The sequence below is a fragment of the Sturnira hondurensis genome, unplaced genomic scaffold (genome assembly GCF_014824575.4).
Source record: "Sturnira hondurensis isolate 20B ecotype Veracruz unplaced genomic scaffold, ASM1482457v3 Scaffold0019216, whole genome shotgun sequence".
In the NCBI taxonomy this organism is placed as follows: Eukaryota; Metazoa; Chordata; class Mammalia; order Chiroptera; family Phyllostomidae; genus Sturnira; species Sturnira hondurensis.
In genome coordinates this window covers 2,724,675-2,743,769 of record NW_028091847.1, presented here as the reverse complement: position 1 = coordinate 2,743,769, position 19,095 = coordinate 2,724,675, and the positions used below count along the sequence as shown (strand labels likewise).

The 19,095-nt window shown below is 41.2% G+C and overlaps 1 protein-coding gene across 5 annotated transcripts in view; it reads right to left on the bottom strand.

Annotated features, from left to right (window-relative positions):
• Positions 1–19,095, bottom strand: part of MCF2L2 (MCF.2 cell line derived transforming sequence-like 2) — a 207,875-nt gene that overhangs the window by 150,216 nt on the left and 38,564 nt on the right. For all 5 annotated transcript variants that reach the window (XM_037027562.1, XM_037027561.1, XM_037027560.1 and 2 more), the window contains exons 4-5: positions 8,603–8,693; positions 6,123–6,242 (exon numbers count right to left, since the gene is read on the bottom strand). In XM_037027562.1, coding sequence (XP_036883457.1) covers positions 6,123–6,242; positions 8,603–8,693 — 211 coding nt within the window. The remainder of the gene's footprint in view (positions 1–6,122; positions 6,243–8,602; positions 8,694–19,095) is intronic.

The following is a 19,095-nucleotide window of genomic DNA, read 5'->3' as shown; positions in this document are numbered from 1 at the left end:
TTTTCTTCTCAGAACAGTATGGTAACACTTGGAGTTAAAAAAATACCATTATGCAACATGGTATTGGGCAGAAGTCAGCTGGCCCCACAGCCTGCAGTTTCGGAAACCTGTCTTGCCAGGGGGCACATCTTCTGCTCCCCTTTCTGCACAGGAGAGGCCGGTGTGCATCCCACACTTGCCAGGACTCTGCTTTCTCACCTTTCCCATGGAAACCCCAGAAAGGACTCAGCGAGGCTTTTCTCTTCATCCTGCTGCAGCCTTCGGGCCAAACCCGGAGTCCACCCATGGGCCTGTGTGACCCCCGGGACCTCTGAGTACAATGAACTCCATCCTCAAGCTCATTCTCATTTCCTCCCGGGCAGCACCAGTTTGCACAGCATTTAACATGTACATTCTCAGAACAGCTGTTATAGATGAATAATGTGTTTTTTTTCTTTTCAGTATACACGTGTGTTCTTATCTTTATGTGCTTGAAGCTGTTCTTTTGAGAAGATAGGTGACCTTTTAATTACGAAAGAAGCATTTCCTATATTCTGCCACACACTCCATTTTAAGAAACCAATTTGCACATCCATAGCCTCTTTAGGGATTTTTTCAAGACCTCCTTAGCCACTTCGCATAACAATTTTATGAGGCTGCTACAGGCACCGCTGTTCTAGAATAGATACGTGCCAGCAATTGGCATGGCGCTCAGAAACCCCTCGCTATTTCAAAGCACCCAATCTTTGCTGTAAAGGTACAGCAAGGCTAAGTGACTTAACCACAGTTACCTCCTGGTCCACCTGAATCCCATAATAGTCATGCAAAATAAACTCCTTTCTCCTCACTCAACCTGTGAAAATATAACTAGAAATGAGCACGCAGATGTTATAATAAGAGAGGGCAGGGAGCTACAAAGTAAAGTGTTAATATCATATCCATGGTTTCAAAACAAAGTGAAGAAGACAACCAACAGCTTGAACACTTCAAAAACCAAATATATTTTGACGTTTGATTACACCAAGCCTGGTAACCTAGGACTCTGAGTTCTGCAGCACATCTGAGCTACGAGGGGAAGACAATCTTCTCCGTAAGGTGAGACAGTAGCCCACAGGATAAACTTTTCCATTAGCAGGTACCCTGCTAAATGCGCCAATAGTTTGGGTGATTGGGAGTTTTCTAAAAAGCTGATTTTAGTTTAAAATTAAAAGTATGATGGGTAGGGAATCGACACATCACCACATACAGAAGTGGTTAAAGACACAGTGTCAAGACAAAGCAGTGTTCACTCTGTCTTCAGTGCAGATACACCACGTGAAAAGTGGGACACGGATCACGTACATTTCTGTCTACGTGTTGACACCTGGAGAGGCGCATTTTATACACAACCAGGGAATCAAACACACCTGGCATTTGGGCAAATGCTCCGTTCAAACCCCAGACCATTTTCAGTGGCCAGAAGCAACTGACCACTCTTCATCTCCAAAGGGGAAAAGAAAGCCTATGTGTATTATGACAAATTCATTAACCTCTTGTAAGTCGTAATTTCTTCCCCAATCTTAAATGTTACTCAATTTAGAAACATAGAAAAAGAAACTTGTGGCTCACATTTCCCTTGAACACTCAGGTATTTTAAAATAAGTATTTAAAATAGAATCAGAAATTCATTTTGAGACCAAAGTATAAGAAGAAAGTATTTTAATAAACTTGATTATTAATATAAAATGGAACCCAAAAGAGGAAAAAATAAGAGTGAAAAGCAAAGAGGAAAAAATGAGAAACGTTCTTTGAATAGATGGTCAGTTATCACTGAGATGGGCTAAATACTTTCTCAGAGCAATTTCAAGTAAAGTGGGGATTTTTGCTCTTTTGAACAAATCATATGTGTAGGTGGTAATAAATGCAAACAGAGAAAGAGTCTATCTAAGTAGAAAAACAGCCTTCCTCTCACCCTACCCTTGGTCTCTGCTGCTACATCTAGGAGGTAACTATTTCCACCAGTTTCTTGTACATCTCACATGTCCTTCCTCATGTGATGTGTGGGTATGCCATCCCATACATGTCCCTCCTGCTTATTCAAATGGAAACACACTTTACATGCCAATCTCCCTTAGCTTTTAATCTCCACTTAAAAATATATCTCAGGTGGACTACAATTTAAGGTATCAGTGTGAACTCTGTGATTCATGTATTCATATTATATATGTGTGCTTACACATGTGTGTGCTTATGTGTATATACATGCACATATGTATATGCTCCACTGAAAGGGCCTAGAAGTAAAGAGACCTGAGTAGCAATAGGACACCCAGCATCCAGACCTTGGTCTAATTCACCACCACAAAAACCCAGAGCTCCTCCAAGACAGGGCTAACTACAGGGCTGGGTTAGGGCTTTTGCATTACATATGGGGCGGGGCTAGAACATCATGTTAGGACAGAAAGTAAGAAAATACTAAAAAAATGACAAGGGCACATCACAAGAACATAGGAGACAGCATAAAGTGGTTCCTACCGGCCAAATCTGGGACAATTTGAGAGCCAAAACAATTAAGAATAGTGATGAATAATAAACCATTGAAAAGTAAGAATCCATAGTGATAGACAAATAAATGACTGGGGAGAAGGGAAAGTTGTACCTTACAGTAGAAAGCCAAATTCTGGGACTTCCGCCAAGATGGAGGCATAGGTGGAAACACTGTGCCTTCTCCCACAACCAAGTTGGATACAACAAAAGTTTTGGTGAACTACCACACACCCAGAGGCCAGAAAACCGAATTATACGGAAGTCCGACAGCTACGAACCGTACAATGAGGACGGTAAGAGGTGGAGCCAGCAGCGGAGCTGGGTCAGCCAGAAAGCCAAATTCTGATCAATAAATGTCAAGAGATTGTTAGAACTGAAAAACCACTATTTTGCAACCAATAATAGTCATCATTTCAGGCAAAAATCATCAATGGTTATTAAATACAGAGAGGAATTTTTTTGAGGAGTAGGATATTTGTATGGTCTTAAAAGTGTCTCTCCAAAGATTACTTCCTCCCTGCAAGGAAAAACATCATCATACGTTTGCGCATTTGGACTCCACCTCGACTAGGGGTCAAAACCAGCACCACCAGCGAGGAGAAACACCGTGAGTGGACAAACACCGTGGGCCCGCACAGGCAACACCCCGAAGAGGACAGGACGCCGATGAAGAAGTATTCCAATGGGGAAGGCACAGACCCAGGTGACTCCTGAGAAACCATTACACAGCCCAGATGAGGTGTGTTATATTCTGTTTAAAGTTTCCGCCTCTCACAAAATGCTGACATCATCAACGATAAAGAAAGGGGGGGGAAACGGTTCCAATTAGAGGAGACTAAGGAGACATGAACACTAAACGCACTGCCTGGTCCCAGACTGGACCCTGTTGTACACACACGCACACTCACCCTTTACGTGTGCACATGCACCCACAGCCCTGGGATGAGTGTCCTTATAGCTGTGAGGGCTTCTACAGGGCGTGCACATTTCTATATGTGTACATACGTATTAAAGTATTTACATATCCAGGAAAGTATTATCAAAGTATTTCATTGTCTGGGCAGATCATAATTTATTTAACCCATCCCCTGTAGTTGAGTGTGAAGTTGTTTCCAATCATTTACTATGTATACATGTGTATATGTGTATACTTTACATGTACATTTACCTCTGTGTTGTGTAACATGTGTAATGCATTATTCATACTATGTAAAGATAAATGTAAGCATTTATATGTGTAGTGTGTATGTATAATATATTAATGTAAAAGTATAGGTATTGATTATATTAACATAATATGTAGTATATAGACATACACATCTATATATGTATGCACATAGTGTAATATGTAATATATAGATGTGTACATATATATAGTAATGTATATAGAGAAGCAAATAATAATAAAGCAAATGGGGATAAAGTATTAACAATAAGTAAGTGAATCTGGGTAAAGAGCATAAACTATTCTTTGTTCTATTCTTATTTTTGAGGGTTTTTTATGAGTTTGAAATGATCTCCAACTAACCCCAAAATATATATTAGAAACTTTTTTATAACACCACAGATTTATCTTATATATGTTCTTTTTTTTCATTTTTAATGGAGATATCACTTGCATTTTAAAAACACACAGATTCTAACAATAGAGTTAAATGAGTTTTGATACATGTACACACACCGCCCAATTAGGATACAGCGCATTGTCCCAGGAAGTCTCTTTGCGCCTCCTTCCAATAGACCTGCGCTACTCCTCACCCCTGGCAGCAGCCTGTTTGGTTTTCTACTCCATAGGTTGGTTTGCCTCTCCTTCAACTTTGCGCTAAAAGACTCACAGAGCGTGTGCTTGTTAATGTCTAACTTCCTTCTCTCCAGAGCACATTTCTGAGATACATCCATTGCTGTTGTATGTATCATTGCTTCAACCCTTTGTATTGCTTCGTGTTATTCCATTATATGAATATGCCACAATTTCTTCTTTAAATTTATTTTTTGTGAAAGTATAGTTGACACACCATGTATTGGTTTCAGATGTACAATGTAGTGATTAGACATTAATACACCTTACAATGTGTCCCAACAAGTCCAGTAACCATCTGTTATTGTACAAAGCTATTATGATGTTACTGACTATTTTCCTTGCACTATACATTACAACCTGGTGACTTCTTTATTTAGTAACTGAAAGTTTCCACCTCTTACTCCCCTTCCTTTACCACCCATAGCTCCACCCTCACCCCTGTGACAACCATCAGTTTATTTTCTGTATCTACGAGCCTGTTTCTGTTTTGTTTAATTTATTCATTTGTTTGTTTTCAGATTTAACATGTAAGTGAAATCTCACAGTATTTATCTTTCTATGTCACAATTTCTTTATCCATTCACTGGCTGAGGGACATTCTTGGGCATGCTTTTTTGTTGGCATGTGTTTTAATTTCTCTTGGGGGGGGTCAGAGGTCAGGTTCATGTTTAACTTTGTAAGGAACTGGCCAACCGTTTCCACTGCGGTTTCACCACACCTTACCTCTTTCAGTAGCTGCAAAGTATTTAAAACGGGTGGGTGTGCCACAGTTTATTTAACCAGCCCCACTTGTTGAGCACTAGGTTATTTCCAATCCTTTACTATTACAAAGAATTCGGTAATAAATACCACTGTGTGTATGGCTTTCTGCACATGTATGGGAGTATCTGTAGAATAACTCCTATAGGTAGGTCAAAGAAGGTGTACATTTTAATTTGTGATAAATACTACCAATTAATCCTTCATATTGTTCATTACCGAATGCACTCCTGCATTCAGCAAAGTATGAAAGTACAGTTTCCTTCACATCTTTGCCTAAGTTATAGGTAAATATTTTAATTTTGTCTTTTTTTTAAAATATTTTATTCATTTATCTTTAGAGGGGAAGGGAAGGAGAGAGGAAGAGAAACATCAATGTATGGTTGCTTCTTGTGCACCCCCTGCTGGGAACTGGCCCCTGCCGGGAACTGGCCTGCAACCCAGGCATGTGCCCTGACTGGGAATCGAACCGTGATTGTCTGGTTCACAGGCCCACGCTCAATCCACTGAGCTACACCAGCCAGGGCTTAATTTTGTCTTTTTAATTTGATTTCTTTTTATGAGTATCACAATGTTGAGGTTTTTTTCTACAATTGCCTGTACTTACATCTTTTAGATCTTTTTCTCTCACCCCATGCCACTGCAGTTTCTCTCCGTCCTTCGATCTCTTTCTACAGTCTGGAATACCACTTCAGATTTATATGACTCCAGTACCACCTCCCCAAGTCACTCCCCCACTCACACATCTTCACTGGCTCCCCATTTCCTACTGTGTAAAACCCACACCCTTCATCCTTATATGTAAGACTGATTCCATGTATTTCACCTCTCCTTCCAAAAGCTTGTCTTATATGTATTCCAACAAGGGGCTTCCCATGAACCAGCCTCACATGAAGTGTCTACTTCCTGCCTCCATGTCCTCGCACCTGCCGTTCCCTCTGCCCAGACATCCTTCTCCCCCCTCTCCCCGTGGAGTCCTGCCTTCCTAGCGACCCAGCTCCAACGCCATCGAGCCCACGTGCCCTAACCAAATGAAGACAAGATAAGTCATACTTACTGGTACTTTCATTTTAAACTCATCTCGATAGTATTTAATGCCAATGTCAGTGAGTGTCCTCTGGATGAAGCGAGAGGGACGGAGGATGAATATGAGCTGCAAGTTTCCTGGAAATGCTACCTGGAAGAATCACAAACAGCATCAGGACGAGTGTCACATCCATTAGTCTCCTCTTGCCTCACAAACAACAAAGTCAAAGTGGACACCATGGATGCCGAAGAATCAGAATGTATTTCACAGGACTTCAGAGCTGAAAGAGACCTTAGAGATTGGCTCGTCCCAACCTCTCCTTAAAAACGAACTAAACCAAATAAACACACAAAAGTGTTCCTGATTATAAACACAATTCATATTCTTCATAGAAAAATTAGGAAATAAAATTATACAGTAGAAAAAGAAAACCGATTATGATCTCAATGCTATTTTTAGTATTTTAATGTAATTACTTATAGGCTAGTTTCTCTGCTTAACATGATTAAATTTATATTGCAGAAATATTTTCTGACCCACCTTTTCATTTAATATTAATACCATGAGCTTTTATTCTTGTTATTTATTAAAAATTCTTTGGAAATATTATGTTTTATGGGTGCACAATTTATTTAACTATCTGTTATTGCTGGTGATTTAGGCATTTTCTAAATAACAGTGATAACAATAAATAACTTTTGCTATTATAAATAAAAGTGAAATGAACATCTTTATTCACTTTTTGAAACAGTTTCTTAGGATAACTTCCTGAAAGAATTACTGAGTCAAAGACCTGGTATTTTAGGGTTCCTGATGCATATATTGCTAAGTTGCTTTCAGGAAACATTGTTCATCTTGAGGTGAGGTCCTGAGAAATGAGATCATGCAAATTCACCTAACAACATAGTGGCAAAGTTGGGCGTCCAAGTCTCCCTTCATTCACGGTTTTATATTCTTCCAATGGTTCCCAAAGCAACCTCCTGAGATGTTTGTTAGGAAAAAAATCCGCTCTTTGACTTGGAATGTTCTGATTCATCAGGACTTTGATGAAGTCCAGGTATCTGTATTTTTAATAAGTATGTAAGGAGATTGTGACTGGTATCCAGGGACCCAACACTACAGTATGTTTTATGCACAGTGGTCAGTGTGATTTTTGGACATGTTCGGCTTGAGTATTCGATGATTCAGGTGTTCCCTGTGGCCCCAGGGAAATCAGGAATCTCTAGAGATCAGACCCCGGGATAGTCACAGGCACTGCCCAGTGTCCGAGTCCTTAGGGCAGCAACCGACTTTGCAGTTAACCCTCAAAATCCTAAACTACATTCTAAATTTGGTTTTAGTAACCAAAACTAAACCAAAGGGACAAGACAATCCAGGCATAAAGGAAGGGAGACTTCCCTCCTGCCATCTTAGACATGCAAGGCCCTAAAGAGAAGACGTTTGCACAGCAGGACGGAGGAGCTGGGAATCTCTCTGTGAGCCCGGCCACGGCTCTGAAGCGATCTGAGAGAGACTCTGCGCATGCGCACATCTGCATGTGGGACTGCGTCTGCAAGTGGGCATCAGAGAGGTTTCCAACGTCCCTCTCCCGTCCCCATCTCTACACACGCACTGCCTCCCTACCACATTCCGTCCTCTTCAGCCAGTCCCAACTGTCCCTGAGAGTCTATGCATCAGCGGAAATGCTGGTGTGCTTTGCCCTGAGGTGCCCCTGCCTGCCCATGTGACTGAGCTTTCTGGTCTGAGGTCCCTACAGAGAAAGGACACATCTACTTGCTAAAAAGCTACAAACAGGGGTCAAAATCAGGCTAATAAGATAAAAAAGAAACCCATCCTAGGTTGTACAATTTAATCCTAAAAGTAAGCACACCTTCAACTGAGCTACTTAAATATAATTTTGTCTGGTTTAGCCAGTGTCTTTCTAAAATATAAAAAAATATATATATGAATACTGAAATGAAGACTGTCTTAAAGTGGGTGACCCCCAAAGCAAACCCTAAGGCAAGGATTCAGGTATAAAGAGTTTATTGAGGTGGTGATCCCAGGACTCGCAGTGAGGACGTGGTGGGGGGTGAGACTCTGGTGGCTAGAAAGCCAATGTACCAGTGAGGGGCACTGCTGTGGGCAGGGAGGCTGGGCCCCTCCAAGACACGGTATGGACAGTACCTCAGAATCATCCACAGAACCTGGGGCACTTACTCACCGAATTCCATGACTCCACAGGTGCAGGTCACTCCTGGGGTATTAACTTCCCAGCATTCATTCCCTACCTACCCCTCCTCAGCGACCACAGAAATGAATAAAGGACAGAGACTCGGGAAGCCCGTGACATGCTCAGGAATTCTCTGCAGTGACCGTAAGGTGCGAGAGGGGATACGGGTGGACACAACAAAGACCTTCCCCAAAATTTGGCACAAAATAATCACCTTTCCCAGTGACTCTGACATGAAATAATTGAATAGACCATTTAAATTACTTTTATTAGAAAAAGCACAAAAATAAATATTTACAGCTATTCGAGTCAAGGACGCTTTTATGGAGCTCCACTTGTCCCTTCGTCTGTCGATAATGATGACAAATCCGATGCCGGCAGCCTCCACACTGCAAAAAAAGGGAAGATGGTATCAGAGACCAGGAGAGACACATGGGTTCTGGGCGGCTCCCTCAGAGAAGGCGCTGCGGGATCGGGTGGGAGAACCCTGCACAGCTCAGGGGTGGGGGACACCAGGTGTGACCTCCCTTCCAGTGGAACCAGCCTCCTCCCCACATTTCAGAGACAGCTGGTGTTCTAGACCCTCTCAAGGCTTCTGTTTCCAGCTGGCACATGTATGACACACCTCAGAGCACACGTGCTCCTGCCTGAAGGAGCACATGCCGGGCGAGTACCACATGTCCTAGTGTTGGCAGAGGACCTCGAGGCTGAGCTCTGCCATCTTTCCACACCCCAAACCGGCATTCCTGGAGCCACTGAGACCCTTTCCTAGGAGCCATTCTGAGAGGTGCTCAGAATGAACACATGTCTATGGGGGAAACCGTTCCCTCCCCATGCACGGCCAGAATCGGCCAGCAAACCATATGCATGAGAAGATAGCCTCATGAAGACCAAAAGGAAGCTGTCTGGTCTCCTCTCAAATCCCCACAGTATTCTCCCCAAATCCCATTAAACTGAAGTCCTAAAAGCATAAACTTTTCTCTCCCTCTCTCTTTGGGAGGAAGTACAGAGGAAAGCACAAGGGCCCTGGGGCCTGCAAATCCTAGTGCTTCCACTCACTGCACTGAGACAGATGCTGGGGAGATGGCCTGGCCTCTCTGAAGCCAGTTTCCGTGGCTGTAAAATGAGAATGGTGCCACCAGCCGTGAAGTGGTTAAAAACACATTTTTTGAAGCCAGAGCACCAAGGTTTGAAACCGTGGCTACTCCCCCTCACAGACTGTGCATTTTGGAGGAGACATTACTTAGTCTTTAGCTTCTCAGACTCTTCATTTATAAAGTAGGAACAATAATAGTACCTGTCTATAGGGTTTATGTGAGGGTTAAATGAATACATAAAATATCGAATGAGATATATAAAATGTCCAGGACAATGCCTGGCACTTGGTAATGCTATATAAGTACTACTATTATTATTATTTCTTTTTAAAAATATTTTATTTATTTTTAGAGAGAAGGGAAGGGAAGGATAGAGGGAGAGAAACATCAATGTGTGGTTGCCTCTCATGTGACCCCTACTGGAGACCTGGCCTACAACCCAGGCATGTGCCCTGACTGGGAGTCGAATCAGCAACCCTTTGGTTCCAAGTCTGGTGTTCAGTCCACTGAGCCACACCATCCAGGGGTATTTCTTATGTGCTTGTTACAGAGACTATAAAACACAAAATATATGAAAAGTATCTGGCCTATAATAAACCTTGAGTAACTCCCTAACATCAGTGAAAGGTGAGGTTTACTTAAAAAAGCACCTATATGTGACTAAGGCAGAAGGTCTAAGCAGAATCTGCATGAAAACACGAGCGGTTGGTCTGAAGTGAGCAGCACCAAGCCAGCCGTCCTCACAGGCCCACACCGACCCAGGGTCTCTCCCTGGGAACACTTTCCGGGAAATGGTGCCAGCAGCAGCCGTCTCACTGGGTGGAAGAGGCAGGGACTGGAGATTATAAACGGGAAAGTGGCCAGGTGTTGAGCTCGATGGCTGTCAAGAAGGAAAGCCTCACAGGGGAACACCGCTAGTCTTCATGTTCATTCCACTCTAACGCTTGGGCGATTTCTGGGCCCCCACGTTCAGGTAAGAGCCCAGCAGACTGGCAGAGAACAGCAACAGCACAGGCGAGAACTGATGAGAGATGATGACAAAACTTGCATCACTGTGGGGAGAGACAACTGGTGTGCAGGCCCTGCCAGAAGAGACGGACCTGGATGAATGCCCAGGCACGCAGGTGGAACTCCACAGAGGCCACACTCTAGGGTAAATGCAACGCAGTGAGAACTGAAGTCACCTAAGAAGACCTAAAACCAGGCCTTGGAAAGATCAGGGTGACCCACCAGTAATTTAACTGCCCATCAAACCAAAATTCAATATTATTTGTGAGCAGATAAGCCTCCAAGACACAGCACCCTCTAAATCTGGCGTCAAGTAAAAAATTAATAGAATTACAGAGAAACAGGAAAAAGTAACCGATAATCAAGAGATGAAATAGCCAACAGATGCAGTCTCAAAGATGTCCTTGTAGATGGCAGGAAAAAAACTTAAAAATAACTATGATCAATGTGCTAAAGTGGGAAAGTAAATAAAATAGATTAAAAGATGCATTATTTCAAGAGAGTATGATTAAAATCTATAATAAAGAATCAAATGGACCTTTTGTAATTACAAGACATCAATATCTGAAATTAAGAGCTCAGATTTGTTTAAGAGCAGACTGAACACAAGAGGAAAGAAGTAAATGTGTTCCGAACCAAAATACCAGAAAACTTCTGTGGTGATATGGTATTTTCTAAAATTAGATGTTATATAAACAGATAAACATCCATTGAATTATAGAGTTGAGACCTGTATACTATATGTAAATTGTAACTCAGTTTAAAAAACGAATCTGTCTTGAATCAAATAGATCCAAGTTGTGAAAAAAAGAACTTGCTATAAGAACTGAGTCAAATGCAGGGTGACCAACCACCCCGGTTGGTTTGTCCAGGATGAGGCGTCCCCTGGGGAACTTTCTGCTGAACATGGGGCAGTCCCAGGAAAACCAACACCACTGGTCATCGTAACTCGAACATCTAATTCCAAACACCGATATGAAGGTCACTGGCACGCCATGTGTGTGGGCTTCTTACTGAAGGAGATCAAACTACTCTCTAAGCTCACTTATGTTTCTTGACCATCACTGTGACCTTCACCAGTCATAGAAATTCCCTCTTGAAGAGCAGTGCTCAGGGTTGCTCCTGGTCTAGGAGTTAAAATGGTTGACCTATGGTTCCTTGTTTCTCCTTTTTCACTGTCATTCTAACTTCAGAAGTAACGAATTCATAATGCTTTCCATTTTTAAGGTGTTTCTGGCATCTTCATTTGCACAATAGTTGGCTGGCAGAAGCTTGTCTCAAACACTCCTTCCAACTGTGTCCTTCTCAGACTCGCTAATTCTGTACAGCAGCGTCAAGTCCCCAGGGACGACTGATGTGCTCCTGCGAATCCAGTTGGTAGTCCTCATAGTGTATGGAAGAGGTGACGAGATAATCTCAAATTAAGAGCAGACACACAGGGGACAATTAGTTTAATCTCTTGAATATCTCAGAACCTTCACTGTATCTTCCCTTGCTCTCCAAACCTGGCACTTCACTCGACCTTATCTTTTGCTCTACAGTCCTGCACCCCTTGACAGCAGGGACACATTCTGAGGAACCTGCCCTTAGGTGACTTCATTGTGGTGCAAACATCTTAAAGTGCACTTACACAAACCTAGGGGGGATAGCCTACCACACACCTTGGCGACAAGGTGGCCAACCTATTGCTCTTAGGATACAAACCCATATGACATGGTACTGTGTTGAGTACCACAGGCAACTGTAACACAATGTAAGTATTTATGTATCTGAACATTGAACAAGTACAGTAGAATGTGGTGTAAAAGAGAAGAAGTACAACTGTGTAGGGGACTAACCATGAGTGGAGCCTGCAGGACAGAGTTGTTGAGTGAGTCAGTGAGTGCGTGGTGAGTGAGCGTGGAACTCGGACATCACTGTAGGCTCTATAAACACTGCACACTCAGGCCGCACTTCACTTAGAGACAGTTATTTTTCTTTCTTCAGTAGTAAATGAGCCCTAGCTTGCCATAACTTTTTTACTTAACGAACTTTCAAATTTTATCTTTTTGACTCTTTTGTAAGAATACTTAAAACACAAATACATTGTACAGCTATACAAAATATTTTCTTTATATCTTTATTATTTAAGCTTTTTCCTATTTATTAATTTTTTTACTGCTTACTCTTTTTTGTTAAAATTTAAGACACAAGCACACATGGGAGTCTAAAACCACAAAGGGTGAGGCCTAGACCAATCACTATCTTCCGTGTCACATCTTGTCCCACTGGAAGGCCTCCAGGGCAACACCACACACAGATGGGTCCTCTGCTAGGGTAGCAATGCCTTCTTTGGGAGCATCTGCTGAAGGCCCTGCCGAGGCTCTTCTCGAAGAGATGTCACTTTTTACATAAATATGTGCATGGTGGTTTGCTTGATTTGCTTCTTTTTATCATCACAGATATGCTCTTAAGCAAATAATGCACCACGAACATTCTATTAATGAAAACCTTGTGGTGTTGGGATCCGTGTTTTCAAACTTTTTAAAGAGCTTGTCGAAGTCTGCAAAAGCTTCTGCTGAGCCCTTCAGTGTGAATTTTCTAGGGGTTCTTTTTGCTCCTGCAGTGGTGTCCTTTCCTCAGGCCTACTCTTCACCTGTGTGTGCCTATTCCAGTCCCGACCACTCATTATTAGTCAATTCCTCAGGAACCATGGTTAGGGGCTCCTCAAGTCATCCTCATCCACATTCAGCTTAAAGTTGCTGGTTGCCATCTCAACCACAGTCTTGTTGGTCTTTGCGACCTTCTCATTCTTGGCAAACCTTTTGCAGTCACGGACAATCTCCTGAGGGTCCACTTGCTGTTCACACACTCCTTGGTGACATCACCCCAAACCTAAGCAAGGTCCCGGACACAGTCATGGATGTTGTAATCTTCCAGAGTTAGATCCGTGTCTTCCTCCGTTGCAGCAGCAGCCTGAGCAAAGGTCTCCCTCAGGCAGGTGGCCTTAAAAGCTGCCATCTCTCCTTTGATCCAACTCCTTGGTTGGATTAAAAACACGGTGTTTTGAGAGAGAAACACCACTTTCATGCGGTGATGAAGATCACCAATAAAACAAATATATCCGGGAGCATTTTACAATAAGTAAAATCTTAAAAGGTATGTTATTCTTTACCTATTTTGCTAATATAGCAATTCGGGAGAGCATCTTGGAAGAGGAGCTGGGCCCCTCATGACTTCTCATTTTGCTTTTCAGGTAGGGTTGGCCTACAACACAATATTATATTAGTTTTGGATGTACAACATACTGAGCAATTAGCCATTTACATAACTTATGAAGTGACCACCCTGATAAGTCCAGTGCCCATTTGTCACCATACATAGTTATTACAATATTAGTGACTTTATTCCCTATGCTATAATCTACATCCCCATGACTTTTTTTATAACTGTCAATTTGTGCATCTTAACTCTTCCCGTTTTTAATCCTTTCCCCCAATATCCCTCCCATCTGGCAACCATCAACTTGTTCTCTGTATCTATGAGTCTCTTTCTGCTTTGTTTGTTTGTTTGTTTGTTTGTTTTTAGATTCTACATGTCAGTGAAATCATGTGGTTTTTGAAAGCATATAGTTATGCTATCTCTGACTTTTGTCTTTCTCTTTGGTCTTGATGTGTCTAGCTAAAGGTTTATCAATTTTGTTTATCTTTTCAAAGAATCAGATTTTGGTTTCTTTGATCTTTTCTATTGTTTTTTTTATTCTATTTCATTTATTTCTGTTCACCTCCATTAGTTCCTTCCCTTTACTAACTTTGGGCTTTATCTTCTTTTTCTGGTTCCTTTAGATGTACAGTTAAGATTGTTTATTTGAGATGTTTCTTATTTCTGGAGGTAGGCCTGTATTGCTATAAATTTCCCTCTTAGAATTGCTTTAGCTGTGTCCCATAGATTTGGGGTTGTTGTGTTTTCATTTTCATCTGTCTCAAGGTATCTTTTGCTTCTTTCTGTGATCTCATTGTTGATCCATGCATTGTGCAGTAAGATGTAATTTTGCCTCCATATGTTTGCGTGTTTTCCAGTTTTCTTCTTGTAACTGATTTTTAGTTTTATACCATTATCATTGGAGAAGATGCTTGATATGCTTTCAGTCTCCTGAAATTTACTGAGACTTGTTTTGTGGCCTAATATGTGATCTAGTCTGGTGCACTTAAGAAAAATTTGTATTCTGATGCTTTTAGGTGATTTGTCCTAAAAATACGACTTAAGTCCATCTGGTCTAATGTGTCATTTAAGGACACTGTTTCCTTATTGATTTTCTATCTGGGTGATTTACCCCTTGATATCAATGGGGCGTTATCGGTGACTTCTTGTTGCTCTTGTAGTACACTGGCAGTGTGTACTTATGATACAGTTGAAGGCCCCGGGTTCTCACTGTGCCAGGTTACAGACAGTTTCACTTTGTAGCCTTCAACACTGCCCCCAAGCAAGACTATTATCCTGTCCTTAAAAAGCCTGGCATTGACTTTGGCCTCCTGATGGATGAAAGTCCTTTTAGACATCCATTTCCACAACTGAAAGTTTTTGTGCATAATGAAAATTTGCTCTGGCAAGTAATTATCCTCTACAATCAGTTTATTTAGCGTTTCCAAAAATGCTTCAGCTGCCTTCACATCAGCACTCACAGACTCACCACTCACTTCCACATTATGTAATGAATAACAATTTTTGAATCATTTAAACCATCCAGCATTGGCAGTAAACTCAACACTGTAGTCAGGTTTAGCTTTTTGTTTCAACATCACAAAGAAACTTTCCACTTTGGCTTCGATCGCCATGGCGCTGGGAGGGACGCTGTCTGGTCATTAGGAGCTTCTCCGTGTTTGATGTTGTCACTTTTCTAATTTATGTTAGTCTCGTTACCTTCAAGGAAGCAGATCCTGTAAGAGCTTCCATCACTTCGCTCTTGTTCCTCAAGATCATAGTAGCTAAGGTGGGATAGGACGCACTTGACTGACCAGCAGCAACCACCACTGATTTTCCACTTTTGTTTTTCTCAATCATTTTGTTTCCATGTCAGTCAATCGACGTGGCCTCTTACAGACATTAGCAGGAGATTTTGTACACTTAGGGGCCTTCATGAACAAGACTTGAGGTTGAATCAAGCACATGCGGAAACAGTGCAGAAGATGTCTCAGCTCAAGCAAAGAAAGAATTTCATTCTTCATACTTTTTTGGTCTGTTCTGGCACTTGAGAGACTGGGTGATACCCACCCACATTGGGGAAAGCAATCTGCTTTACTCAGCTCATCTGTTTAAATGTTAATCTCTTCCAGAAACACCCTCACAGACACACCCAAAAATAACATTTCACCAGTTATCCAGGCCTCTCTTAGCTCAGTCAAGATAAACTGATGATAAAATTATCATCAAAAAAACTTCATACATCTCAAGAAATTTGACTAATACATTGGAAGTGTCAAGAGAAGAGGGGATTAAGATAAAGCCACTGCAAAAAAAAAAAAAGTCCACGCTAAGTGCAAAGACACTAAAAAATAGTCCTGGTACCAGTCAGGGCACTAACAAGAAAAGGACTCAAAGAGTCAGTCTTGAGAAGGAAAAGTTTCTGGAAGAGAAAAGAAGAGGAGAAGTAGTGACCATATGATAAAGGCAAAAAGATGAAAGAGGTAAGTTCTGCAAAACAAAACTAAAAAAATCAAGGACAAAAACTCCTTTCCTTAAATTCCAAAAAAAAACCCCACAAAAAACCTTTAGACTATTAATAAAAGAAACTGTATTCAGCTGCACTAACAGAAGATGGAATTACTGAACTAAGGATCTTGGAAACCGCCTCCAATCACCAGGCCTGTCCACTAACTGCAGAAATGTGAACAGTGTTAATCTGTAGGGCGTTACTATAAAGAGGGCAAAAAATAAAATAAAANACTGCAAAAAAAAAAAAGTCCACGCTAAGTGCAAAGACACTAAAAAATAGCCCTGGTACCAGTCAGGGCACTAACAAGAAAAGGACTCAAAGAGTCAGTCTTGAGAAGGAAAAGTTTCTGGAAGAGAAAAGGAGAGGAGAAGTAGTGACCATATGATAAAGGCAAAAAGATGAAAGAGGTAAGTTCTGCAAAACAAAACTAAAAAAATAAAGGACAAAAACTCCTTTCCTTAAATTCCAAAAAAAACCCCACAAAAAACCTTTTAGACTATTAATAAAAGAAACTGTATTCAGCTGCACTAACAGAAGATGGAATTACTGAACTAAGGATCTTGGAAACCGCCTCCAATCACCAGGCCTGTCCACTAACTGCAGAAATGTGAACAGTGTTAATCTGTAGGGCGTTACTATAAAGAGGGCAAAAAATAAAATAAAAATAAAACTTTTAGTCAGAGAATGAGAACATGAGCCATAAAGTAGAAAAAACTTTTGTAAAAATATCTGATTTTTACAAAAACTATTAATCAAAATATACAGAGAACCCTTAAAACTCAACACTAAGAAAACAACAAATAACCCAATTTAAAAAGAGGCAGAAAACCAAAACAAACACCTCACCAAAGAAGATATACAGATGACAAATAAGCATATCAAAAGGTGTTTAACGACACATAATTAAGGAATTGCAGATTAAAATAATGAGACACCACAACATACCCATTAAAATGGCCAAAATTCAAAACACTGTCAACACCAAACACTGACAAGGACACGGAGCAATGGGAGCTGCCGTTCGCCGCTGGCAGGAGTGCGGACTGGGACAGCCACCTCGGAAGACGGCTGCATGGTTCGTTACAGAACTAAACATACTCATCCCCTGTGATCCAGGGCATGTGTGCCTTGGTATTTACTGAAATAACTGAAAATTTATGTCCACCCAGAAACCCACACATAGATGTTTATAGCAGCTTTATTCCTAACTACCAAAACTGAAAAGCAAGCGAAATGTCCTTCAATAGGTGAATGTATTTACACTTTGGTACATCCAGACAATGGAATATTACTCAGCACTAAAATGAAATGACCTATCAAGCCATGAAAAGACACGGAAGAAACTGAAATGCGTATTACTAAAAGTAAGAAGTGAGGAAGAGAGACTGTTTCATGACGTGCCAGACCTGGGCCAGACGAGAGGCTGCTTCCTGTAAATCCGGAACAGAGATCACGTCCCGCACTTCACCAAGGAGACTCCCTGACCGACCTCCTCCATGTGCCCACGGCGTGCTGGCCCCCAGACAGGCTGTAACCTGCCACAGACAAGCGCGTAAGGCACTTCCCCTCACCCAGGGTGGGGCACGTGCCAGCACCCCGTCCACCCTGCCTTGCTCTGTAACACGCCTTAGCACCTGCCCAAGAGCAGGAGGACAACCATTTTGTCTGGTCAGTATTCGAGATGCACCTTATATATAAGTTTCCTTTAATAAACCCTGTTTATTCCCAGACTGAAGTGGCCTGTCTTTTTCTTCAGTCTTTCCCTGCCCTCCACTTGTGGAGTAGAGTTTTCAGTCTCAGGACTTTTCTGGGTCTGTGTGTATAAACGAGAAGTCAATCTCAAAAGGCTACATACTCTATGATTCCAACTATATGACATCCCGCAAACAGCAAAACTGTGAAGACAGTAAAGGGTTAGTGGTTGCCAAGTGTCGGGCATGGGGGGGATGAGCAGGCAGATCACAGAGAATGTTTAGGGCAGTGAAACTAGTCTGTACAATACTATCATGGTGAGTGCACGTCATCATACACTTGTCTAAACTGAACCCACAGTATGTACAACACCAAGAGCGAAGCCTAATATAAACTATGGACTTTGGGTGACAGTTGTGTGTCAAAGTGGGTTTGTCAATGGTAACAAAAGTACCACTTGGGTACAGGATGCAGATTTGTCTTGGGGCGGGACAGGGAGTAGATGGGAAATTTCTGAACTTTCCACTCAATGTTGCTGTGAACTTAAAACTATTATTAAAAACTCTAATATTTTAAATAATGTAAATTCCTCCAAAAATTAGTCATTAAGGGAAAAAACCCTGCTATAACACAGCTCTTCAAACAATTAAAAACAAGCATTTGGGGATATGGGAGAAGACTTTAAGTAAGAAACTCAAAGACCAAGAACAGAAATGGACTTTTTAATATGTAAAGAAAAGAGGAAATAAAATGAGTTTATTAAAGTTGGAAAAATAATTATGAGAAATGAAGTCTAAATGAAAGATACACAGGGAGAACATATTTGAACAAAAATTTAATAAGGGACAATGAATAACATAAAACAAATAAGTAAATTAAAATGGGGGGAAGAAAACAGTCAAAAATGTTCAGGAAGAAAGTGGTTGAAATTGTAGCCAGACAAAAAAAGAACCAGCATACTTATATCTGAAGTCCCTAATGACTAAAACCAAAACAAAGGCACAAAAATAACATGTACAAGTATAATCCAAGAAAGTTTCCAAACACACATGGAAAAGACCTGAAACTACAGACAGCTGAAGAGGCCTAGCAGTCACGTTGGGAAGTTGATCTGAAAAATCAACTCTTAACACATATTTAGTAAGACTGTTAGGTTTTAAGAATAAGGTAAAAATTCTATGCACCTTCAAGCAAAACGATAAAATAACTTACTAGGACAAAAGAAACAGATTGACATCAGATTTCTCAAAAGCAACGTAAAAATCCTGGCAAGAACTAAACAGCATTCTATAATAATTCATG